This window comes from Lynx canadensis, chromosome C2, assembly GCF_007474595.2.
Source record: "Lynx canadensis isolate LIC74 chromosome C2, mLynCan4.pri.v2, whole genome shotgun sequence".
Taxonomy (NCBI): Eukaryota; Metazoa; Chordata; class Mammalia; order Carnivora; family Felidae; genus Lynx; species Lynx canadensis.
The window spans coordinates 10,286,735-10,307,998 of record NC_044311.2 but is presented as its reverse complement, the minus strand read 5'-3'; the positions used below and the strand labels follow the sequence as shown (position 1 = coordinate 10,307,998).

The 21,264-nt window shown below is 47.4% G+C and overlaps 1 protein-coding gene across 2 annotated transcripts in view; it reads right to left on the bottom strand.

Annotated features, from left to right (window-relative positions):
* The window catches only part of GASK1A (golgi associated kinase 1A), a 59,993-nt gene that overhangs the window by 14,823 nt on the left and 23,906 nt on the right, over positions 1-21,264 (bottom strand). For both annotated transcript variants that reach the window (XM_030329573.1, XM_030329574.2), the window contains exon 2: positions 4,727-5,998. In XM_030329573.1, coding sequence (XP_030185433.1) covers positions 4,727-5,998 — 1,272 coding nt within the window. The remainder of the gene's footprint in view (positions 1-4,726; positions 5,999-21,264) is intronic.

Genomic DNA, 21,264 nt, shown 5'->3' with positions numbered 1-21,264 from the left:
TCCACAACTCGCCCACCATCTAGCCAATCACACGCCCTCTCAGAGGAAGCACAGTGTGAGACAGAGGCCCTTTAAAAAAGAAAAAAAAGAAATGTGCCCAACAACCCAGCACTTCCTACCCTGACTCTGGCCACTGAGTAGAAGGCTCTTTTAGGTCCCAGGCACAACTCCTCTCAGGTTGAATTTGACTTACAGTGAATGTGATGGTCATTAGCTTTTCCTGACCATGCTTGGCTGTTCCATCATCACTGTCCCAGGAGGAGAAGGACTTTCTACCTTTTACCAGACTGAATGCAACTCTGGCTGCAGGTGGCCCCTGACATTAAGCAGAGTTTTGTGAGCCCCACCCACCAAACACACATACACACTCTCCCACCCACTTTGTCCACCTGAGTAGAAGCAGCTTCTCACTGATCTATTCAGAAGTGGTGGGCTCTCTCTTAGTCCTACTTCTTCCTATGACACGGCCCGGGGTGCAGTGGAGGGTACCTACTCACTATTAGTACTGTATCTTTCCTAGAGAGACCAGCTTATAAACTGAGAGCATCCTCCTGGTCATACTGGCCTCCAAAACATGTTCTTGATTTATTCATTAGGAGTAGAAGATGCTGTTAGTATCCCACCCCTACCCCCTGGCACTCACTATTCCTGTACATATCGATGGCTTTCTACAGTAAGTGCCGTGGCTGTCTGCCTTAGCCCCTTTCTGGCTGAAGGATCCTGTTTGTCTGGCCAGCACATGAGCCAGGCTGCTAGTGCTCCTAGGAGGTCAATGCCCTTAGGAGCAGTCTCAACCTCTGACAGTTGGGAGCTAGGGGGTAAATAGCCCAGCTTTGGCCCTTGAGTGAGACAACTCTGGTGCACATTCTACACACTCGCTCAAAGTTCTCCAGAGGATTGAGCCCCACTTGCCCACAGCAGTGTTTGGGCGTCATATGGAGTATATGTGGGTGTATGGTTCATGTGAATGGTATGCATGTGTGGGTGGCTATGGAATATGTGGGGACATAAGGTTCATTTAGAAGTATACAATGTATGCGTTTGGGGTATGTGTAACTGATTTCATTTTTGCCCAACGAATATTTGCTCCTCTTTCCCTTCCAGTCTGGGCAGATTGTACTTCCCTTCCCTGACATTGACTTGCTTTGACCAACGGAATACTAGAGGAAGTGATGTTAGTGGAGGCCTTAAATGTGCTTTTGCAATGTGGTTGAACTCTAGGGTTTCTTCCATTTCCCAGGAGAAGGGTTTGCCCCGGGGAACTGGTGCCCCTTCAGCCGGCACTCCAGAATGAGACACCAAGGGCAGACGTGAACCCACCCCCCACAGCTTACAGCTAAGCTCGGTTGAGCCCAACTGACCCACAGACCCTGGAGAAAGAATTAAAGAGCTGGTGTTTTAAGCCATTGATTTTAGAGAAGTTTGTTAGCATTATTTCAGCAATCACTAACTAATGCAAGGTTTTAGATGGGATTTGCAACGCACAGGGTATGATTTGTGGGGAGTATAAAGAATGTGTATGTGTGCAGTGCTTGTGTATTTTGTGTCTGGGTAGATGGTATGTTGTGATACACAGACACAAAAAAGCAAGGGTTTATATTAGATAAAACAAAACAAACAAGCAAACATACCACAGAGTGGACTGTACATGGAGTTTGTGCTCAGTCCCCAGTCAGGAGGCACCTCAGGTTCCCGTGCTGGGAAACCCACATCCTGAAACCTCGCCTCCCTCTGACTTGCCAGTGGCTTCTAGGAAGGCAGCGTCAGCCAGACAGGGGTGTTTGACTTGACTGGTGTTCAGCAAACCAAGGAAGAGGTGGCACAAGGCCAGCCAGGTAGCGTCAGACCACACACCCAACCAGCGTGTGCCTTGGCTGCCAAGACTTCCGTCCCTACGACAGGACCTGGCAGCTGAGGAAGGGTCCCACACCGCAACTCCAGGAGATGGACAGAGGAGCTCTGTGTAGAGCAGAAGACTGCTGCGTGCACTTCGGCTGGGGCTGTGCGAGGAGGCGCCTCCAGTCTCACAGCTCCAAGGCATCCCTGCAAGGGTCCCCTCTTCCTGCCTCATTCATGGCCAGCTGAATAGTGACTCTGTGATTAAGAAGGTGAGCTCTGGAGGCAGACCATTAGGCAACCATTAGGCTTTGTGTCAACTTCAGCAGCCATGACCTCGGGCAAGTAATTTAACCTCTCGGACCTTAATTTCTCAACTTTAAATAGAAATAAATGTATATCACTTGTAAGGCTGCTATGAGGATTGGATGAGTTAATTCCTATAAAGTGTTGGGGACAGTGCCTGCTTATAATTGTGCATGTGCCACCCTCCGGGCACTGTATTACATGAACCATCTTGCATGCAGAAACCACACAAGGTCAGTGTTACTGTCTGACATGGGCCAGGCTCTCCCAGAGACAGATCTCAAGACAAGGATTCAAGCGATAACCATTTTTGTGTATGTGAGCTAATCCAGAAACATAAGCAGGGAGCAGAGAAGTAAGACAGAGAGGGTGAACAATGACCACTGCAGGGAACTCTGAGACACTTATAACACACACTGAAGAGCCATCCCAGCCAGGGAGCCAGGGCTTTCTTTATACACTGGCTCCCATCAGTCCCCGGAGGCTGCTCCTAGAAGTAGCATGACCAGTCCTCCCTGTTTGCCCCAGGCTATAAGTCCTACGTCTGAGAAATACCTCCTTCCCAACCTGGTTGGTTGACCACACTATCTGGACAGCTAGTTCCCCAGCACCCAGCCTGTCACATGTCACCCAGAGCAAGCCCACAGATGCAGGTGCTGGCAATTAGAAGCTACCACACATTATAATGATCAGGTCCAGGGAGTGAGGTCAGGACATCCAGTCCCATTTTAGATGTAAGAAAAGTGAATGTCTAAGAGGCAAAGTAATCTGCTCAGTGTCATACAGCAGGAAGGGGTCTGGGAGTGAGGGGTTCAAGCCCAGGTCTATCTATCAGCCCATACTGATCACTGAGCTCCACACTCCTCTTTCCACAAAGCTTAGAGACACAGACTGGAGGAGCCTGAAGTACCTCAGGAGACCAGTTAGCTCACTGACTGGAAACAAATATCCACTGACTGACAGGCAGCATTCATGGTTCAGGGGAAGGGGCAGGAGGTGGATGTCAGAAAATAAGGAGGTAGGGCCTATGGCCAAAAGGAGAGCATGGCATGACTACTCAGCTCAGGCTGATTACTGCCATATGGGAAGGGAGGCCCAATGTTACTAAAGCATCCAGTGTTTCAAAGGAAGCTGGATTTTTATGGGAAATCTCCAAAGTATTACATGTTGTCTAAGAATTTTCTGAAAACATATTGTGGACCAACCCTGTGTGGACCAAATACAGCATGACATCCCCTGGCTGCCTGAATCCTGTCCTGTGGCTCATCCACTCACCCCAGTAGGTGAATCTAGGGCTCATGTTGGTGTCTTTCTTCAACAGGCATCGCTACAGAAACGGGGGCTGGCTCAGTCTGCATCTAGTACACATATTCACCCATTTTGAGCTTTTTGTCTTTCCTTTTTGTCTTTATATCCTTCTGGACACATTTCCACACGTATGTCTCAGCTGACATCCAGTGCACAGGCCCCAGAATAGCCATGCTGTTTACAGTTAGTAAATAGGCAATGCCTGCAGTCCCCCAGTTAACTCCTGTGTCCTGACTGCCCAATCCTTCCCTAGGATCCCCAGAAACTCCAGGGTTAACTTCTGGCAGAGGAAGGACCTCAGTTGACCTTGTGGTTGGAGTCCTTTCTCATTTTTCAGTGCCCAAGTATCATCCCTTTATCTTTCTATGTCTCTCCCTCTCCCCATTACTTCCTTTCTTTTTTAATTTTTTTTTTCAACGTTTATTTATTTTTGGGACAGAGAGAGACAGAGCATGAACGGGGCAGAGGCAGAGAGAGAGGGAGACACAGAATCGGAAACAGGCTCCAGGCTCTGAGCCATCAGCCCAGAGCCCGACGCGGGGCTCGAACTCACGGACCGCGAGATCGTGACCTGGCTGAAGTCGGACGCTTAACCGACTGCGCCACCCAGGCGCCCCTCCTTTCTTTTTTAAACTAGGCAACCACCTTCAATCCTAGTTGATTCAAGGATATAACGTTATCAACAGTGATGTGCAGATAAATGTTTAACAACCAGCTCTTGGAAGTAGTGGGGAGTCCATATTTGTAGGATTTGCTGACTCCCATGGTGTAAATACTCCCACCCTGGCCAATTTCAAGCTACCAACATGACCGAATATGGAGTCAACAGGAGATGTGCAGTAGCTCACCATCATACAATATTTACTATATAAATGCAAATAACCTAAAAAGCATAGGTTGTAGTAAAATACAGTGAAATCATTAGGAATTAATGGGTTCTGAGCATTTATTACCTTTTTTTCAACAATAACTTATCATATTGTTAGTTGATGGAATTTAATGTTTAATAATGCCTGTGTTTCTCAACCAGCTCACAAAATTCCTGAAAATTTTAGCAGTCAGCTCTTGTAAGCCCACATAAGCTGGTTCCAGCATACCACTGGATGAATAAATGCAAAAGCAGAAAAATAACAAAAACAGGTGCGTGGTGGTCAAAACACAAAGGTTGGAGGGGGAGTCACCAACCATCCTCAAGCGGGCAACTCCAGTGTCTCAATTCATCCCCAATCCCCTGCTTCTGCTGCTCTCCAGCCTCACCATGCCCAGCCCCACCTACCTGCAGCAGGAAGTCGAAGAGTGCCAGGCGTGCCCACTCGGCGTGGTGGAGGCCCAGGCAGGGGGCCTGGCTTGGCCAGCTGCAGCCACGTGCCAACAAGGCCTGGTACTGGAGCCAGCCCAAGGACAGAGAGTTCTGGTCATCGTCTGGATCACCCAGGTGCTGCACATCGGGCGCCCACCAGATGACGGGCCTTGTGCTGCCATCTGTGTATCGGTAGGGCAGCAGGGAGCTCCGGAAGTTCCGGGCCACAGCAGGTAGGCTCCGGTGCAGCCCCAGCACACGGTCCACGTGGAAGGCCAGGACCTCCAGCAGGTCCCCAGGCCTCTTGATCAGGCCGCAGAGCCCCTGGGAGCAGAGATGGCTGAGCCCAGAAGACATGTCCCGAGAGGCACCCGCATTGGAGAAGCCAACCTGCAGCACCTGCCCATGGCCAGGCACCCTGGCTTTGCCCACCACCTCCCCCTGGGCCAACAGCCGGAGCATTTGCACATCATGCTCTGTGAGCCACGGGGGAGCCTGCCCACTGGTCCTCAAGCCGGGCAACAGACCAGGGGTCTCAGCCTCACACCAGACAGATCCTTGCAGCTCCCCAACAGAGCCAGGCCACCGACGAGCCCCTGCAGATGGTGTGGGATGCCCTGTTTGTCGCCCACCAGTCAATCCTGGAAGATTCCTGCCTTCTGCTGGGTGGGACCGGAGGGTCGGTCCAGCGGTAGCTTTCCAAGCCTGTAAAGCCGTCATGCCATGTCCTGTGAGGGGGCCAACCAGGGTGCCAGTTTCATTCTGTGCCTCTCTGATGAGACCATCATGCCAGGGGGGACCCAAGTCTTTGGCTCCTGGACTCCTAACTTCATCCTCCCCCAGGAGCACAAGACGCCGGGTACTGAGTCTCAAATCTCCTAGAGATGCCAAAGTAATGTCCCTCCTGACCCTCCCTGGACGCCTGCTGTCCCCTCCCAGGGACTTCCTGCTTCTGTCCACTGGCCCTCTGTGGCCTTGCTCCCCAGCACACATGGGGCTAGGCAAGGCCCAGCCTCTCCAGAGCCCTAGGTCTCTTGCCCGCTGCCTCCAGCTGGAGCTCAGAGCCTGCCGGCTGTGGGGGCCAAGGGCACCCGTTACCTCCTGGGGCTCCATGGGACCAGGGTCTGGGCCAGTAGCAGGATGCTGTGGGGGGAAGCGAGTGACAGCCACCGCAGACAGAGTCATCAGGAGGCAGAATGCCATCACCAGCCGCCTTTTGCCACGCAGCTTTCTCCAGAGCCAAGACGCCTAGGGGACAGGATAGAAAAAGAGAGTCTGAGACCTGGGAAAACATCTGGCCCAACCCACAAAACAACAGGGACAGTGAACGAACATCTTGGGGGCACAAAGAGGGCAAAGATGGCGGAGTACACCTAGCTGTCTTCGAGGCCGGAATGGGCAACCACAGCCAAGTGCAGTCCTGCTTCAAAGCTGAGCTCTTGCCTTGCCTTCCCGGGCGGCCTTTGCTGATGCCTGCAGGCCGCCTTGGGCTCCTCCCCCTTGAATAAAGGGCCGCTATGACACTAAGAACCAAGCACCGTAAGCATCTTTTTTTCACATCCGTCCCTCACCACTGAGTGCTTGGACCCTCTCTCTTCATCTCCATGTGAATCCTAGGGCCCACTCCGTAAACCTCTAATCGTCTCCCACAAGCAAGCTTTTCCCTTTTCCCTTTTTAGGGCACAGACTGCCCCACTACAGGCGCCATTGCCCAGCCTCTCCTGCAGCCAGGTGTAACCATGTGACTAAGTCCTTGCCTAGGCACTTCTGCCTGCACCACCTGCTCAAAAGGAAGTTGGATGCCCTGGCTTTCTTGGCACATGCTCCACATGTGCGGGCAAGGACACACTCTGGGCAGTGATTTTTTTTTTTTTTCAGTTTATCTACTTATTTTCATGGTGGGGGCAGGGGAAGAAGAGAGAGAGAGGGAGAGAGAATCCGAAGCAGGCTCTGCACTGTCAGCATGAAGCCTGATGCGGGACTCAAACTCATGAGATGTGAGATCATGACCTGAACTGAAATCTAGAGTTGGATGCTTAACCGACTGAGTCACCCAGGCACCCCTGGGACAGTGATTTTTAAACACATTGTTCCTGGACCAGTAGCATCAGTATCCCTGGGAACTTGTCAGAAAGGGAAGTTCTCAGGCCCCACCCCTCTTCTCCAGACTCCAAGGTACCTATACTGCTGTGAGCCAGCAGGTAGGTCTATGTCCCAGGACCATGCAGCCCCAAGGCTGAACACCCTGCTTGAGGCACGACAGAGTGGGGACCAGTAGGCTTAATCGCAGTGGGGAAATCAGATGAAAGCAGGTTTCTGATTTCTCTCCACTCCAGTCAAGGGACACAGGGCAGGGAGACAAAGCCTAGAGAAGATCTTCCTCATAAATGTGGGCTATCAAAACCTGGAGTCCATCTGGAATCTCTCTCCTCTTCATGGTCTACCATAGGCTAAAGGTTGAGGAGAGGACTTTGTGTGCTCTGTATCTCCCCACCCCCACATATGTACACATATATACATAGACACATACATGCATCCATACACACACACTTCCACCAAAATAGCTCTGTGTTCTTTCACTAGGTAGGTTTGGTCCATTTATGTTCCTTGATATGCTGTACATGTTTAGTCTTTGTTTTGTCATAAATTTTTATGGCATATTTTCGTACTTCTAATTTGGAATTCTTTCAGTAGGTTTTCAGTTACCTTTACTTTTGTTTTGTGGTATACACCTTGTTGATCGTTTGCCCTTAATCATCTACCTCTTTGAACAGTAGCTCTGAATCCCTAGTATGAACAACCATAAAATTAGTACCTGCCCTCTCCTCTGTCCCCTACCACTCTGTTGTTATTCAATATTAATCACTTGCATTATCTATTTTAAAAATTTTTTTTTTCAACGTTTATTTATTTTTCGGACAGAGAGAGACAGAGCATGAACGGGGGAGGGGCAGAGAGAGAGGGAGACACAGAATCGGAAACAGGCTCCAGGCTCTGAGCCATCAGCCCAGAGCCTGACGCGGGGCTCGAACTCCCGGACCGCGAGATCGTGACCTGGCTGAAGTCGGACGCTTAACCGACTGCGCCACCCAGGCGCCCCATGCATTATCTATTTTAATGTTTGTCTTTGTACAATTAAATATGCTTACATTTCTACTACATCTGGCAGCTTTAAATGATATCCCTTGGTTCTCAGCTGTTATTAATGAACAGCATGTTTTTTCTTTCTGCCATCTTTTCTTGGATTCCCCCTTCCAAATTTGTATATTTGTATTATTTTTAAATTGTTAGAATATAAAACTTGTACCTTCTATCCCACTAGTCCAATACTCATATGTGTTCAGGTCTTAGCTCTTCAGTGAAATACATTCTTTGCATGCTCCTTTCTCCTTTGCCCCAGTTTTTCATTATTTCTCGGTTAGCTGAAGCCAAAACTCCACAATTTTCTTAAGCAGTGCGCATGTGAACAAAATTCTCTGAGTTCCTTCATGTTCAAAATCGTTTTTCTATAGCATTCATACCTGAAGGAAATCTTGACTAGAAATAAAATATTTTGTCACAGTTTCTCTGAATGGCTTGTGGGTCCTGCTCCACTGAATAGATGGATGTTTTACTCCGCCTAGTTGCCATAAGAATTTTCTTTTCCTCTGCATTTTTTCCAGCTTTATTGAAGTATAATTAACAAATAAAACTATATATATTTAAAGTGTATACTTTGATATACATATACATTATGAAATGATCACCACAGCCAAGTTATTTAGCACTCCTGTCACCTCACATAGTTACCTTTGTGTGCGTGTGTTGAGAATGCTTAAGATCTACTCTCTGCAAATCTGAAGTGTACAATATGGTATTCTTAACTACAGTCACCTGCTGTACATTAGGTCCTCAGAACTCAGTCACCTTACAACTGAAAGTCTCTATATTCTTTGACCAACATCTCCCCATTTCCTCCCTCTCCCAGCCCTGGCAACCATCATTCCACTCTGTTTCTATGAGTTTGACATTTTATTTTTAGGTTCCACATACAAATACCATATAGTATTTGTCTTTCTCTGTCTGGTCTATTTCACTTAGCATAATGGTCATGGTCCACCCATGTTGTCACAAATGGCAGGATTTCCTTCTTTTTTTATGGCTGAATAATATTGTGTTGTGTGTGTGTGTATGTGTGTGTGGTGTGTATATATATATATATATAATATATAAAATATATAAACATAATATATATTATATATATATATTTTTTCTTTATCTGTTCATCTGTCAGTGGACACTTAGGTTGTTTCCCTATCTTGATTATTCTGAATAATGCTGCAATGAGCATAGAAGTGGAGATATTTCTTCAAGACATTGATTTCATTTCCTTCAGATATATACACACAAGTGAGATGCCTGGATTGTCTGATAGTTCCATTTTTTTTTGGCTTTTTGAGGAGCCTCCATTCTGTTCTCCACAGTGGTTGCACCAATCTACAATCCCATCACCGGTGCAGAAGGGTTCCCTCTTCTCCACATCCTCCCAGCATTTGTTATCTCTTGTCTTTTTGACAAGAGCCATTCTGACAGGTGTGAGGTGATCTTCTGTTTTCTTTGAGGTCCAGTGATGTTACTAGAATATATCTTGGTGTTGACTTTCCTGGGTCCGTTTTTCTTGGTGTGATACACTTTGTTAGAAAAGGTAGATTTAAATAGTTTTTTTCGCCAAAGTTTTCTTAGACTAAGTTTGAAGTATGATTTCCATTCCACTATTTTATTTTTATTTTTTTTGTCAGGCTCTTTAATTACATATATGTTGGATCTCTTTCTAACTATTTTCATTTCAGTTTGTTCATGTTTCTCATGTCTGTATTCTGTCTGGCTTATTGTGTTTTCTCCTTGAGTACTTTCTCTCTTTTTTAATGTTTTTATTTATTTTTGAAGGAGAGAGAGTGAGAGACAGAGCATGAGCAGGGGAGGAGCAGAGAGAGAGGGAGACAGAGAATCCAAAGCAGGCTTCAGGCTCCGAGCTGTCGGCACAGAGCTTGATGTGGGGCTTGAACTCACGAACCACGAGACCATGACCTGAGCCGAAGTCAGATGCCCAACCGACTGAGCCACCCAGGCGCCCCTTCCTTGAGTACTTTCTAATTTCTACTTAATTCCAGTTAATTTCTAGTTTTCCCCATTTCTTCCCAGATCATATTTCACCTCTTCCTGCTATCTTACCATTTTTTTATCTCTCTTTTTCTCAGCTTCCTCTTTTTCCATAACTTTATCTTCTAGTTCACCTATTCTCTCCTCTGCCTCTTCAATCCGAGCCGTGGTGGTTTCCATTTTGTTTTGCATTTCATTTAAAGCGTTTTTCAGCTCCTCGTGACTGTTCCTTAGTCCCTTGATCTCTGTAGCAAGAGATTCTCTGCTGTCCTGTATACTGTTTTCCAGCCCAGCGATTAATTTTATGACTATTATTCTAAATTCACTTTCTGTTATATTATTTAAATCCTTTTTGATCAGCTCATTAGCTGCTGTTATTTCCTGGAGATTCTTCTGAGGGGAATTCTTCCGCTTGGTCATTTTGGATAGTCCCTGGTGTGGTGAGGACCTGCAGGGCACTTCCCCTGTGCTGTGGTGTATAACTGGAGTTGGTGGGCGGGCCCGCTGTCCGACCTGAGGTCTGCCCCCAGCCCACCGCTGGGGCCACAGTCAGACTGGTGTGTGCCTTCTCTTCCCCTCTCCTCGGGGCGGGATTCACTGTGGGGTGGCATGGCCCGTCTGGGCTACTTGCACACTGCCAGGCTTGTGATGCTGGGGATCTGGCGTATTAGCTGGGGTGGGTAGGCAAGGTGCACGGCGGCAGGGGGGGCAGGCTTAGCTCGCTTCTCCTTAGGTGATCCACTTCAGGAGGGGCCCTGGAGGCAGCCGGAGGGAGTCAGATCCGCTGCCAGAGGTTTGGCTCCGCAGAAGCACAGAGTTGGGTGTTTGCGCGGAGCGAGCAAGTTCCCTGGCAGGAACCGGTTCCCTTTGGGATTTTGGCTGGGGGATGGGCGGGGGAGATAGCGCTGGCGAGCGCCTTTGTTCCCCACCAAACTGAGCTCTGTCGTCCGGGGGCTCCGCAGCTCTCCCTCCCTTTGTCCTCCAGCCTTCCCGCTTTCCGAGCAGAGCTGTTAACTTATGACCTCCCAGACGCTAAGTCGCGCTTGCTGTCGGAACGGAACACAGTCCGTCAGGCCCCTCCGCTTTTGCAAGCCAGACTCAGGGACTCTGCTTGGCCGGCGAGCCGCCCCTCCGCCCCGGCTCCCTCCCGCCAGTCCGTGGAGCGCGCACCGCCTCGCCGCCCTTCCTACCCTCTTCCGTGGGCCTCTCGTCTGCGCTTGGGTCTGGCGACTCCGTTCTGCTAATCCTCTGGCGGTTTTCTGGGTTATTTAGGCAGGTGTAGGTCTATCTTACCATTTTTTTCGTGAGTTCTTGCATTTCTCTTTTGTAGTGTTCCTTCAGAGAGGATTTTTTTTTTCATTGAATTTTACAAATTCATAGTGAAGCGATTGCTCAAAATTTTCACCTGTTTCAGGGTGACTGACCTTCATCTGTTCATAAATTTTGCTGTTCATTGTTTCCTTTTTTCCTTACAGTGTCTCCATATGGATGCCAAACTCTTCTTATAAGTTGGATGAGTCCATTGAAAGAGGTTCCTATAGACGGGCCTGAGGTGAAGTTGAAATCGTGGCCAGGCTGCTTCCTGCAAATCAGCCTTGTGAGCATGGTTCTTCATGTGTCCTCTCCTCTGCCTCTCTCATCTTAATGGTCCAGGTGGAACTGCTGGGCAACCACAGTCACCCTCATCTTCACAGCCTCTTTTGCAGACAAGACGAGATAGAGACCTTGCTTCGCAGCTATATTTGTATCGGTGCTTTCTGGGATCTGCCACCCCTGGGCTCTCTCCTCCCCTCTCTCACGTTTCCCAACACTGCTCTGCATGAAATTGACCACTTTTTTACACAGCTCCCAAGGATTCTGGTGTCTCCTGAGTTAGCCTTAAAAGGAATTTTCATTTCGTCTTCCATTCTCTTTGTTGCTTTCAGATGGTTTCCAGGAGACAGTGGCAAGTATGCAGTTTATGCAGCCACGTTCATAGTAACAGGCCTTGGTGGCACATTTTTAAGAAGAAAGGAACATGCCCTAACAGAATGCAGTGACTAGGGCAGGCCACAGAACAACCAACTTTTTCCAATGTCTATGGTCAGGAGCCACAGTACCCAAACAGCTCTGGGAAGTCCAAGAGTTTTGCTCCCTCTGTACATTTTCACAAGATCTATTCACTAGCTTTGTGGAAACTGAATGCCTCCTCCAGGTATGCTGACCACTTAGCACCCCCAAGACACCACCCTTAAAGAGTGCCGTGGAACAGGAAGAGAGGTGGCCCACCTCCCACAGATTTCTAGAAGTCAGAGAGAGGGGAAGGGATCACTAGGTCAACCAGAAGTTCTCTACTTTATATAATTTACTCACCATCTCCCCCACCTCTAAACATGTCCCTCCTTCAGTTTCCAACCTGCTGAAAGGTAGCACCATCCCCCCAGATATCCAAGCCAGAAATGTGGGCCTGATCTCCACTCCACCCTTGCCTCTGCCTCCTATATCCAAGTCCTGCAAATGTTCCCTCCTAAACATCTCTTGAATCAGTTCAGTTCTCAATGGCCACTCTGTCTACCTAGGCCCAGACACCCTCTTCTTTACTAGGATACTTAATCGGTCTCTCCCTCCAGCTCTGCTCCTCTGCAATCCACTCTCCACACACTGGGTCACATCCTTCAAAGCCTCTTTGGAGAAGGTCTAAGTGCCTGGAGTGGTTGAGCCACACTGAATGTCTTTCATTTCCTAGACAGTGCCAGACCCTCTCTATCTACACTTTACCCATGCTGTTCCATTGCCTGGAACACTCCTCTCCCTCCATTCTCATTATTTAGGTCTCAGTTCAGACACTACCTCCCTGGGAAGCCTTCCACAGAGGCCTCTCAATGGGCTGGATGCCTTAGCTATGTGCTCCCATAATATGCTGCTCCTCCCTAAGCACACCCTTTCATTCTTTACTATATTTGATCATATAAAGTCTGCTGATTCACACAAGTGAGACATTGGCTCATGTGCTGTTGTGTCTTGGGACTATCACAGTGCCTGCCACACAGGAAGCTCTGTATGAAATGGGCCCTCAGACAAGAGGGGTTTTCAGAGAGGGACAAACACCGCTCCCTGGCCTAGGGCACTGCATGTCTGCTGGTGAGAAGGGCTCCTCCAGTTCTGGGGTTCTTCCCTGCTTGGGGCTCCAGGAGCTTTCTCTCTATGGAAGATGCTTTTTGTGCCCCATGTTATGGTCCTCTTGGCCGACTGATGACTGATTCCAGCTGCCCCCTACAGTGGACAATCCCCTTGCACACTGCCAGCTTCCCACCTCAAGTGCCTGATTCACTCTCGATGTTCTTGCCTGCTCTCAGGGAGGCACAGGGGAAGTTAAGGCCTTTGGTGACAACCCTCAGCCCAAATGGGACAAAAGTCAGTGGATAAATGCCCAGTCTCCATCATTCAGAGGGACAATTCTGAGAGGCATTCTACATGGTTCCACAGAATGTCTCCAGTGGAAATGAGCCTTTTTTCCATGAAACAAATGATTCTTGTCACCCCCTAAGATGTCTTTATCTGATAATCCTTTTGACGTGAGATTCTAAATTTTGTCCTGATTAGATATATTTTAATTTGGTCTTTATTACTATTTAAAAGACACACACACACACACACACACACACACACACACACACACACAATACATGCATAAACACTGTGAAAAACCCAAGTAGTATTAAGACAATCAAACAAAATGTGAACATCTTTTCACCTCCCCAGAGGGGAGCCACAGTCAACAATCTGGATGTACCATCTTCCCAGGTCTGTTTCTTTTCTTTGCATCGAAACGTGCACATATGTCACGGTGTATTAACTTCCTGTGACTGCCATAATCAACATCCACAGACTTGACGGCTTCAAACATCAGAAATGTGTTCAGTATCAGTTTCACGAAGGTGAAATCCAGGTGCCAGCAGAGCCATGCTCCCTGTGGAGGCTCTAGGGGAGAACTCGTCCAGCTTCTGGAGGCCGCTGGCATTCTTCGGCCTGATTGATGCGCCATCACTCTGATTTGTGGCCATTGTGCGCCTCCTTTTCTGTGTGTATCAGATCTCTCTTTGCCTCCCTCTTAAAAGAACACATGCGATGTCCTGGGGGCCTGCTTGATAATAGGCTCCAGGATAGGCTCCCCATCTCAAGATGCTTAACTGAGATATGCAGAGAGTCTTTTTTTCCAAATAAGGTAACAGTCACAGGTTCCAGGGATTAAGATATGGATGTCTTTTGGGAGATTATTTTTTCGTCCACCATATGTGATAATTATTTTGAGCATAAAAGAGAAGACCGATCCACAACTTGCCTGTTGACATAACAATATGTCCTGAAGCTTTTTCTGTATCTGTCTATGTAGAGTTACTTAACTTGCTGCATAATAGTTCACAGGGAGAAGATGCCATAATTTCTTTAATCGTTTCTCTACAGGGAGAATATTTAGATCATTCCCAATTTTTATTAGAGCCAAACAGTGCTGCACCGACCACACAGGACATACAGCTCTGGGGAAACTATGAGGATTTCTATAGAGGAGACACCAAGAAATGAAACCATTGGGTCCCACTTCTTACTGATACTAACTTTTCATCGTGTATCAGTTATTATCTCCTTTAATCCTCATGCAGATGAGGAACATGGGAATTATTTCATTCCTAATTTACAGCTGAGAAAACAGAAAGATCCAGAGTGCTAACACTTGCCCAGGGTCCCACAATTGGCAAGAATACCAATATTTTTAATTAAAATGAAAAAGACAAATGGGCAGAGAAAAAGAAGTCTGTTTGGGTTTTTTTTTCTCTTCTAAAAAGAAAAATATGTTTTCATGTTGGATTCATAATCTGTATTCTTAAACTTTTGGATACCGTTAGAGAAAAATAAATCATCTTTTAAAAAATGTTTGAGGGGCTCCTGGGTGGCGCAGTCGGTTAAGCGTCCGACTTCAGCCAGGTCACGATCTCGCGGTCCGTGAGTTCGAGCCCCGCGTCGGGCTCTGGGCTGATGGCTCGGAGCCTGGAGCCTGTTTCCGATTCTGTGTCTCCCTCTCTCTCTGCCCCTCCCCCGTTCATGCTCTGTCTCTCTCTGTCCCAAAAATAAATAAACGTTGAAAAAAAAATTAAAAAAAATTTTTTTTTAATATTTTTTTTACTATTTTACATTTTTCTCATTTACTATTTTACATTTTTTTAAATTTTATTTTTTATTTTTTAAAATTTACATCCAAAGGGGCGCCTGGGTGGCGCAGTCGGTTAAGCGTCCGACTTCAGCCAGGTCACGATCTCGCGGTCCGTGAGTTCGAGCCCCGCGTCGGGCTCTGGGCTGATGGCTCGGAGCCTGGAGCCTGTTTCCGATTCTGTGTCTCCCTCTCTCTCTGCCCCTCCCCCGTTCATGCTCTGTCTCTCTCTGTCCCAAAAATAAATAAACGTTGAAAAAAAAATTAAAAAAAAATTTTTTTTAATATTTTTTTTACTATTTTACATTTTTCTCATTTACTATTTTACATTTTTTTAAATTTTATTTTTTATTTTTTAAAATTTACATCCAAAGGGGCGCCTGGGTGGCGCAGTCGGTTAAGCGTCCGACTTCAGCCAGGTCACGATCTCTCGGTCTGTGAGTTCGAGCCCCGCATCAGGCTCTGGGCTGATGGCTCAGAGCCTGGAGCCTGTTTCCGATTCTGTGTCTCCCTCTCTCTCAGCCCCTCCCCCGTTCATGCTCTGTCTCTCTCTGTCCCAAAAATAAATAAAAAACGTTGAAAAAAAAATTAAAAAAAAAAATGTTTGAAGAAGGCAGACTGTTTTGATCCTCTTTTCGGCCTTACTTGGCTTCCGACAACCTGGGGAAAGTTGGCAATTGTGCGGCTGTGCACAGAGAAAGTTCAAAACGGCCATGAGCAGATGTCCCCGCAGGGCCACCCAAGTAAAGCTCTGGGAAAAGAAAAGCAGCTTTGATCAAACTGAAAAAACTTTCTGAGAAGAGAAATATCAAGCTGAATAACAAAGACTACGGTAGAGAAGGGGAAAGGGGAATGAAGCAAGATACGCCAGGAAGTCCGCTGATGGGACCCGACCAACGGATGCCCTTGCTACATACTTGCCAGCTGAGCCCGCCCCCAAACTCCCCATCCAAAACACACACGCACACACCCCACCTCTTCTGTTCTGCAGTGATGCTGGCGGCCTGGAAAGAGGAATGGTGTGACCTTCACTGTCTATTTCTACAGCTGCTCTGTTTCTCCTCCCCTCCGCAAACCTCCATTCCTCACTCGTTATTCCTTGGAGAAGATGCCCGCTGGCCTGGCAGTCATGTCCACTCACAGCTGCAGAGGAAGAGGACTGAAAAAAGGGGGTAGCTAAACAGGAGGATTTGGGGAAAACACAGCTGAGTTCTAAATCAGTTTCTGCCCTTTTGAGCTGTGTGACAATGGGCAAGTTATGCAACCTCTCTGCCCTGTTTCCTCAGTCACAAAATGTCAGAGAATGAGATAATTCCTCTCTCCAAGGACTGCCATGAGAAATAAATGAGTCAAAATATGTAAAGGGTCTACTACATGCTTTGGTACATTTATTTTTATTTATTTATTTATTTTTTTAACGTTTATTTATTATTGAGAGAGAGAGAGAGACACAGCATGAGAGTGGGAGGGGCAGAGAGAGGGGGAGACACAGCATCTGAAGCAGGCTGCAGGCTCCAGTTGTCAGCACAGAGCCCGACGTGGGGCTCGAACTCTCAAACCGTGAGATCATGACCTGAGCTGAAGTCGGACGCTTAACTGACAGCCACACAGGCGCCCCTGGTACGTTTATTTTTTAAATTTATTTTTTAAAAATGTTTATTTATTTATTTTTGAGAGAGAGAGAACACAAGCAGGAAAGGGCAGAGAGAGAGGGAGACATAGAATCTGAAGTAGGCTCTAGGCTCTGAGCTGTCAGCGCAGAGCCTGACGTGGGGCTCAAACCTATGAACGGTGAGATCATGACCTGAGTTGAAGTCAGATGCTCAACCAACTGAGCCACCCAGGTGCCCCAGCTTAGTACATTTAAATGAGTCGTGGGATCGATGTTTCTGCCTCCACTCTCTGAACACCCTTTACCTTTCTGGGATCTGGAAAATATACCCATCCCTTTTCCTGCACTTGGCATATTGTAATGTCAGAGTAAGAAATGGGATATTTGGGAGCACAGTTCAAGGCAGAGGCTGAAAGAGAAACTCTTTCATCATAAAACTACAAATGTAAGTTAAGAGGAGACCACCTTGGCAATGGGAAAGGTCTTGTCCATCCAAAGATATCAAGGATGGAACAGGAAGGAATTGCTTGGCTTAAAAACACATTGGAAGGGGCACCTGGGTGACTCAGTCAGTTAAGCGTCCAACTTCGGCTAAGGTCATGATCTCACAGTTCATGGGTTCAAGCCCCACATCAGGCTCTGTGCTGACAGCTCAGAGCCTGGACCCTGCTTTGGATTCTGTGTCTCCCTCTCTCTCTGCTCCTCCCCCACTCTCTGTCTCTCTCTCTCTCAAAAATAAATAAACATTAAAAAAAAAAACAAAACATGTTGGAAGGTGAGGAGAGAAAGGGTAGGAGCCAGAAAGGAAATATGTAGAGGGAGTAAAAGGAACAGACTGAGATTTTGACAAGAGTGGGGGTTTGGGTTCCACAGCAACTGTGGGAAGGAAAGCCAGGAGAGTAGAAAAGAGCTCAGGCCACTGAAAGCCAGGAGAGTAGAAAAGAACCCAGGCCACAGGAAAGTGCTGTGCTGGGGACAGGAGCCACCCCCAAACTCCCTATCACTGCCTCCATAGAGGGTGGAAGATAGCCCTTCAACATGAAAGGCAGTGATATTGGTGATATTTCTTCACTATTCTTCCTTCCTCCTCACCTTGCCACGGTTTCACTGAAAAGAGAGTATACCTCCCCACCCACCGTCTTTGACTTTGGCCACATGACTTGCTTTGCCAGTGGAATATTAGTGGACATCACATATGCCACATCCTAATAGATGCTTCGAATGTGCTTGTGTGGTTTGACCTTCCTCCTTGCAAACTTGTCCTCCAGTATGAGAGGCATAGGCCCCAGATGAGGCACCTGGAAGGGACCTGAACCCCTTCCCCCGCCTGGAGCTAAACCAGCCATACCCACTGGGCCTAAACTACACATAGACCTTGAACCAAGCTGTAGGTGTATATCGTAAGCCATTGAGATTGTAAGGTTGTTCATTATGCAGCATTATCACAGCAAAACTTAACTAATACATATTTTTTAGTGGTTTCTGTTGGGCTCCATGTGTGCCCCTGGTCAGATAACAGCAAGGCAGTTTAGTAATGAAGTGCAGTGCTTTTCCCTTGACTAATAAGGGCGTAGTGCTGTCACTACAGATGGACTCAGGCTGTGATGAAGATAATGACAGTACACCCTGGTCACAAACACATCCCAGGAACAAGTTTATTCCATAAGATGGGCAGATGGCATTGAGGGAGCCTTCTGTGAGATGGAAACCGGAGAGACCTTTGAGAAGGACTTTTTTGAAGAATTCCAGTACAAACTGGTGGCCTTTGCACAGAGTCAATTTCAGAAACAAGGACACTAGAGGAAAAGACTCGATTACGGTTTGTACTGTAACAGCCAGCAGGAGACTTTTTCTCATTTCTAAAGGGTCACAGAGAAAGGAATGTTCTACTTTGAGAAAATCCTGTCAGGATTTACTTTTGGGCCCTAGCCCTCTCTACCCCAGACCACTTCCCAGAATTCCCCGCTCTGAACCCTGACGTCCCCCTGTGCTTAACAACTGTGATTCCCACCGGCTGCTGCAAGGGAACCAACTGACAGAGACAGAGGCAAAGCCATCTTTTCTCAACTCCCAGATGTCAGAAAAGGACGACAAAACCCTGGTCCTCCACTCAACTGCCACGGGTGATGGAATAACATACTGAGCAGGAGAGGTGGAGAGAAGACAGAAGTCACAGGTTCCTCTCTCCATCAAAACAGATAAAATTACAGGGGCGCCTGGGTGGCGCAGTCGGTTAAGCGTCCGACTTCAGCCAGGTCACGATCTCGCGGTCCGTGAGTTCGAGCCCTGCGTCAGGCTCTGGGCTGATGGCTCGGAGCCTGGAGCCTGTTTCCGATTCTGTGTCTCCCTCTCTCTCTGCCCCTCCCCCGTTCATGCTCTGTCTCTCTCCCAAAAATAAATAAACGTTGAAAAAAAATTAAAAAAAAAAAACAGATAAAATTACAAAGTATTTGTAAAGTGTTCCTTGGTGGGAGAACAGGCAGAAGGAAGCCATGTGATTGTGTGTGTGTGTGTGCGTGTGTGCATGTGCGTGTGTGTGCACACGCACCCATGCGCACGTTTAATAAAACTCATGTTTGGCCCTGGTTCCGGAATCATTATTAAAGGTGTGAGGGGCGCCTGGGTGGCGCAGTCGGTTAAGCGTCCGACTTCAGCTCAGGTCACGATCTCGCGGTCCGTGAGTTCGAGCCCCGCGTCGGGCTCTGTGCTGACAGCTCAGAGCCTGGAGCCTGCTTCAGATTCTGTGTCTCCCTCTCTCTCTGCCCCTCCCCTGCTCATGCTCTGTCTCTCTCTGTCTCAAAAATAAATAAAAACATTAAAAAATTAAAAAAAATAAAAATAAAAATAAAATAAATAAAGGTGTGAAAGACCCCTCCATTCTGCCCTCCGACCTCTGCTCTCTTCTAAACGAAACGATCCCTACTGGCTGATCACTGATTCATCATCACTCAGGCTCTGAGTTAAGACTGGCAGAGATTTTGAATTTGGAGTTTCTGTTCCATTTTTTAAAGAACAGTTGAATAATTTTCATAACAAAACCATGAGTAGAGTGAAAGGGAATACATAAGCATATTTTCAGAGGGCCGGATTAAAACCACATGTCAGTCCTGTGAGTCATACTGCATGCTAGACCTGGTCAAATTCTGCTTTCCTTGGCTGAACCCAGAGTCAGGCTCCAGGCGGGGGAAACTGATCTGGCATAAGTCTCTGGGGGCAAAGGCGACAGGCACAGCCCATTAGAACTTCTAGGCACACAGCGTCCCTCTCCCAGTAAGATCTGCTAGGTCCTGGGGGCCTGGAGCTCTTTGTACCACTGTGGGCAGAAGCCCAGGTTGCCTGTCTCCTAAGCCACCACCTAGCCAGGCCCCCTTGCTCAGCTTCATTGGAGAGTTGTGATTTTCCTTCCACATCAGCAACTTCAAGGCAAGAAAGCACTTTTGCCCCTGTAATTTTTGGCCCAGCCAATTTCCAGGAAAAAGAAAAGAAAAAAAAGCAATGATGACTAACATTTATTCAGGGTTCACTGTGTGCCTGGGGCTGTGTGAGGAACTTTACTTCTCTTAACTCATTTAATCTGTATGCCAGTCTTATAAGATAGGTATTAGTATTACTGTCCCATTTTACAGGCGAGGAAAACAAGGCATAGAGAATCAGGGTGACCCAAAGCTCACAGTGCCAGCAAGGACAGCACCAGGACGTGAACCCAGGCAGTCTGGCTCCAGAGCCACTGACCTAATCACTGTGCCACTCTGGGAAGAGGCTGCCACCTAAAGCCTCTGCTCCAGCCCGGGTCGTAAAAGACTGCCTTTGGGTCCCTGGGGCAGGCCCTGCGTTCGAAGGAGGCTCACCCCTTTGAGACTGCTCAGTTCATCTGTGAAATAAGGCTTGTGTGAGATCAAGGGTAGATGGCAGCCTTTTCTCAATGGGGAAAATTAAGGGAAAATAAAAACATTTCCAGGCTACGTTTACTTTTCTTTCAAAGTGAAAATAACTTTATCTCATGTCCTACTTCGTTAAATAAAAGAGTATCAGTGAGAGAATGCCACCATTTGACCCACTCAGATCTGTGCATACTTGAGAGGGAACATCAGAAGCAGTTCTCTAATAATTTCTTATTCTCAGGGCACCTGGGTGGCTCAGTTGGCTAAGTATCTGACTCTTGATTTCGGCTCAGGTCATGATCCCAGGGTCATGGAATCGAGCCCTGAGTCGAGCTCTGTGCTGAGGGTGGAGCCTGCTTGGGATTCTCTCTTTCTCTCCCTCTACCCCTGCTCGGCACTCTTTCTCTCTCTCTAAAATAAATTTAAAAATAATAAAAAATTTGTTTTCCTTAAATTAGGTCTATGGCTTAACCTCAAAACCAGACAGGTTCTAAGCCTCCTGCTCCTTCCAGAACCAGGTGGTGCCCACGTTTCTTCCAGCTCAAGCTTTCTTAGGAGTGTAGCTAGGAATACGCTTGAGGCGAGCATAAGGGATAGACTTGTTGAGGCACAATGGTGGGCACCTGAAACTAACATAACATTGTGTGTCAGCTATATCTCAAGTAAAAAAATAAAAGACTATAGCCAGGAAATTGAG